Below are 5,199 nucleotides of genomic sequence, written 5' to 3'. Positions count from 1 at the left end.
TTGCTAAAGAGAGTAATGTGACATTAAACTAATAAAAATAACTTATTTTAGAATTTTTGGTTGGATTAGCTCATTGAACACTTAAACAAGCTCTAATCAAAAAATGGCTCAAATTTGGTCTAAGCATGAAAATTCTAGATGTCTAAATTTTTCATAGATAGTCAAATAGACCCCAGCTTTTAGTTGAAATTGGCAACAATAAATAGGTATGGTCAAGGGGGTTTCAAATCCAAATTCTTACATCATACACAGTAAATTAGCCACAACATAGTACTACTAGAACATAAGAATTTGAAACTGATAACTTGCTGTAAGCAAGCTCTCTGATACATGTATTTAATTGTGCAAAGGCAAATAATAAATTATTATTTGGGGGGCTGATTTAAATGAGCCCACAGGCCAGATATGGCCCATTGGCCATCCGTTGATGAACACTGGTGTCTCAATTCAGTTCACTTTATTTCTTATAGCACCAAGTTACAATAAACGTCATCTCAGGGCATTGTACACAAAAGACAACACAGCTAAAGAAGCCAGCAGATTGTGTTGAATCACTTCATCACAGTCTCCCAAACTGAGCAGCACATTGGTGACAGTGGAGAGGAAAAACTCCCTTTTAACAGGAAGAAACCTCCAGCAGAACCAGGCTCAGGACAGGCGGCCCTCGACCGACTGGGTTTGAAGTTGTAAATGCTACCATTCAGATACCAGATATCTCTTGATTACAGCAACTGTACTCCTGAGAAGCCAACATTTACAATGTGTTAAAAAAGAAGAAATAATAAATAATAATAATAATAATAATAACAAATATGTAGTAAACAAAATGAAAATAGCATTTATAAAAATCCACATCTATTATGTTGTCTTTAAACTACTCCTAATTTAATGTAGATTTAAATTATGTGGAAATCTCATTATGGTTTAATTTACATTTAACAAATCAACCTAACTGTAGTCGTTCGATTTTTAGCCACAGGGGCTTCTGGTTTTTTGTCATTTGTTGCTCCATCCTCCTTCTCGTTTTTATTCCATCCTCTTTTCCTTCCTCTACATTTTCTCCACTCCGCTCTTCCCTCCTGCTGGTTAGCTAACCGTGTGTTGTATGTATTTCGAACTCCAGGGCGAGATGGGTCTTCCCGGACCCAGCGGTTCTCCGGGTGATGGGTCTCTAAGACTCGAAAAACCTGTCACTATCTACAAAGGAGATAAGGTAACCCAGTAAGGAAAGGGAAGGGTGTAACACTTTCACAACACACACACACACACACACACACACACACACACACACACACACACACACACACACACACACACCAAAACACAATCACACAGATGCAGTGGGATCTAAATATCAAGAAACGGGAAAAATAGTCTCAGTGTTGCGTCAAGGAGTTTTTTTCAGGTTGAAACAACAAAAGAAAGAGGAGCAGTGATTGCAGCAACTTTACAGCCATGCAGGAGAAAATGGCAGCTGCAGGAGTTGGAGGAGGAGGCTTGGGGAGAAGTAAATGAGGGGTTGGTTTGTTAAAAACCTATTTGGCTTTTTAAATCCTGTTTCTTAAGCTAAGTAATAAATGTTCGCTTAATTTGTACTCGTTATTGTCCTCATGATTATAATAGCTAGTCAGCAGAGAGGTCCTTGAAGTTGTCAGAGCTGCAGTTGGATGAACATCACTCAGTAATTTTATTGATGTTTGAATTGCTCATATTAATGCATAATCATATACAAAATTTAAAACAAACAATTGCATTGTCATAGCTCTGATATATCAGGCATGCCCTCTCATAAACACCAGAGTAATTGGGTCCATCAGCATAAATACATAAATATGAGCTGCCTACCAAACCTTCAAATATTTAAGTATTGATTGATCTGTCTCCTGAGATTCCAAAATGTTCATTAAAGTCAGTAATTCAATAATCAAACTCTGTACCCACATAGCAGACCAATGTGGGCCAGATCTGGTGCCAAGCTGGTACTGTTGGCACGGCAAGTGGTTTGTCAACCAGATGTGGACCAGGTCTGGCAATGACGTCATGTTTTTTAAATGGCATGCCAAAACTGGCCCAGTTGTCATTTGTTTTTGGGTTGTTGTTTTTTTTCTTTGTTTGTTTTTTTGTGATGCTGACCCATGCATGGACCAACTCTAGCAAACCACATCTGGGCCACCAAAGAGACGCCATATTTTGCAGCATCTGGGCAGAATGTTAGAGTGTTAGTGCATTGTGTGGGCCAGAACTGGACCAGACAAATTGTGCTATGTGGGGTACTTATGATGAAAAACCAACCTCTTTGTCATCACCCCAGACTTTCCTCGCTCCTCTCCTCAGGCTGCTCTCATCATCTTCCTCAGTGGCTTCATGCACAGCAGCATGAAGTCCATCCTCCAGCCCGCAGTTCTTACTCTCTTCCATTAGGTGTCCCWAAAGTAGTGTTTCTTTGTTCCGTCTTTCGACACGCCGCCATCGACTGATCCAATTGCTAGTATTCAGGGCGTATAAACAGTCTTTTCTTTCACGACTACGGCATCCAGGGTGATGTGGGCTTGCCCGGTGAGCCCGGCCAGCCGATGATAGATGGAATTGTGGAGTTTGTGGGTTTTCCCAAAGGAGACAAAGGAATGCAGGTTTGTTGAACAGCACAGCTTACCTATACATGAGTTTCACAAGTACCCACTTCATTCTGCTATTAAACACTGAAAAATACACTAATTGAAAAAATGTTAAGCATACAGAAGAAACTGATTTATTTGGACATGCTCATGTAGACCAATGACAGGCATGAAAATGATCTAACTACAGAGAAGCTGTATTATCTACTGTACTGTAGGGCTTCAATGTTATCATCACAAGTGGAGCAATACTTTTGCTAAAGAGAGAGTCAGTCTTAACAATAAGCAAATTTTCACATATCATGATGGTCCTAGTTGCCCTAGACCACAACAGTTGCTGGATCATCCTAACACATCTGCCCAAAAAAACTCCTGAAACCTTATCAAAGGAAAAAAAACACAGCAATGGTTAAATAACTAAAATAGTCATTAATCACTCACCATCCTCTGCCAACCTTTTCAAAAATGCCTTGGTCAAGCTSAGGCTACATTTCCTCTAAAGGTCCGAGGCGGTGGATCAAGTCCATTTGGTCTAAATCTTTCTGATTTTTGTTGTCGGCCAACAAACACAGAAATGTCTGCACCTTCTCATAATACTAAACATAGTATTGATTTTGAATAGCCATCTTTATATACACACACACACACACACACACACACACACACACACACACACACACACACACACACACACACACACACACAAAACCTTTTCAACATAAATACCAATGTGGTTAAGAGGTTTTAAAAATGGCGGATTTGTTTCTTATGAAGTAGTCATTCTAAGGATTGACTTTGTGCTCTCGTCAATCAATCGTCAGTTTGTCTCGGCTCATTTGGAACTTGGCTGATTAGGTCTTAAAATCTGAGCTGGAAGCGGGTGATATCATCTAATGGAAAGTCTCTGAAGCTGCGGTGAGTTGAGCCCATAGGAAAAGACCACATGACATTTGTGCCTGCCATCAGACGCAGGTAGTAAACTCTTATCCTCCTATACCTTGTCATCCCCCACTATGCCTCAATGGCAGGAATCAGATGAGTTATGAGTTCATCGTCCCATATAGGCTGGGCTTGGAGTGGTTTCATGCTTAGTGATGAATTTACGTTTGGACCAACCATGGATTACCATCATGTGTMTGACAGTGCCATTGGAAGAGGACTAATCCTGTTAATGTTGTGGAGAGACACTACTGGTCTTATAGTGTGGGGAGGTTATGACTTCAGGTTCCTTTGGTAGGGATTTGTTGGACCCTGGTGGTGCAGCACTACATCAGTGCCATCCTGGATCTACATGCCTTATTCTTCCTGAGACAACACCCTGGTACAATCAAAGCATTGTTTGCCCCATGAGTGGCATGTGTAGCTAGCCAAGTGAGAGGGCTGATCTTGCTTTCTCCACAAAAATTGGGAGTGGTAGTTTTTGTATAGTGTTTGTGGTTTTTCTGGAAATCAAAAGGTAAGTTAAAAAAACAATAATGGAAGATTAATGAAAGAATACTCATTTCTAATTAAGCCACTTCTAAAGATGATGCTAGCAACAAAAAGTGCCATTGCCAAGTTAACCTACTTCTGCCTCTCTCAAAGGGGGATCCAGGTCCAAAAGGAATTCAAGGTTACCCTGGAAGTCCTGGACCACCTGTGAGTATTGRGTTGCCATTTTTATATAATTGTAGAAATGTTGTCCACCACACCAAACAAAATACATAATGAAATATTCCCTGAACCTTGCTGACACAGTGAGACAAATTAGATCTCAGAAAAGTCCGTTTTTGATGTATCATGTAATTCTAGGGACTTTTTGGTTTTCCTGGTGAAGTTGGAGAGAAGGGCATTCCTGGATACCCCGGACCAAGAGTAAGACTCTTTACCCTTGCTTTCTAGTGTACAGTAGCTCAGGCATGACTGAAATATTGCTTCCCATTCTTGTCTACACTAAGAATTATCTCCSACTTTATTTTTTAATTCTTCTGGGACGTTTGTTGTTTTGCATTCCATCAAACAGGGTTTTCCAGGTTTTACCGGACCTCCTGGTATTCCAGCAGCACAAGTAAGAAATAAACAAACACAAAATATTAAAAGCTTTACACTTTTGTACATAATTGCCAACCTTTGCTGCACATTAACTCATGTTGCAATCGTATTTAGCCTGAAACCTATTCTAAATTAAGCGTAAATATGTTGTATGCCATATTACCCTAGAAAAAACAGTGAAATCCTTTTATTTATTTTTATTTACTATTTTTTTTTTATTTCTTTATTTTGGATCAAACCATGATAGAGTGTACTTATGTCAAAATAAAAACAGAAACATTTTTATTACAATAAATTGAAACAGAATAAAATATTGTTTTCATTTCACAGGGAATGAGAGGTGACCCAGGTTTTATTGGCCAACCAGGATACATAGGACCTAAGGTGACATTTATGTGCAATTGAAATTGTTTAAATGGTGGAGGGTTTGTTTTGTTTTTTTCTTAGAACTTTGACATTTTTCCTTAGAATCCTGAGTTTCTGAGATTAAAGTATGTTTTAATGGTGTGTGTGTGAGAGTGTGTGTGTGTGTGTGTGTGTGTGTGTGTGTGTG

General features: G+C 39.3%; 1 protein-coding gene across 1 annotated transcript in view; it reads left to right on the top strand.

Moving 5' to 3' along the window:
• Nucleotides 1-5,199, top strand: part of LOC106534261 (collagen alpha-6(IV) chain) — a gene marked incomplete at its 3' end in the record, with an annotated part of 44,629 nt that overhangs the window by 31,701 nt on the left and 7,729 nt on the right. Inside the window, 5 exon segments of the mRNA XM_014030839.1 lie at nt 2,538-2,630; nt 4,200-4,253; nt 4,407-4,469; nt 4,618-4,662; nt 4,977-5,030. Of these exon segments, the coding sequence (XP_013886293.1) occupies nt 2,538-2,630; nt 4,200-4,253; nt 4,407-4,469; nt 4,618-4,662; nt 4,977-5,030 (309 nt within the window).

Source organism: Austrofundulus limnaeus, unplaced genomic scaffold (genome assembly GCF_001266775.1).
Source record: "Austrofundulus limnaeus strain Quisiro unplaced genomic scaffold, Austrofundulus_limnaeus-1.0 Scaffold1126, whole genome shotgun sequence".
Taxonomy (NCBI): Eukaryota; Metazoa; Chordata; class Actinopteri; order Cyprinodontiformes; family Rivulidae; genus Austrofundulus; species Austrofundulus limnaeus.
This window is presented reverse-complemented; position numbering and strand designations above follow the sequence as displayed.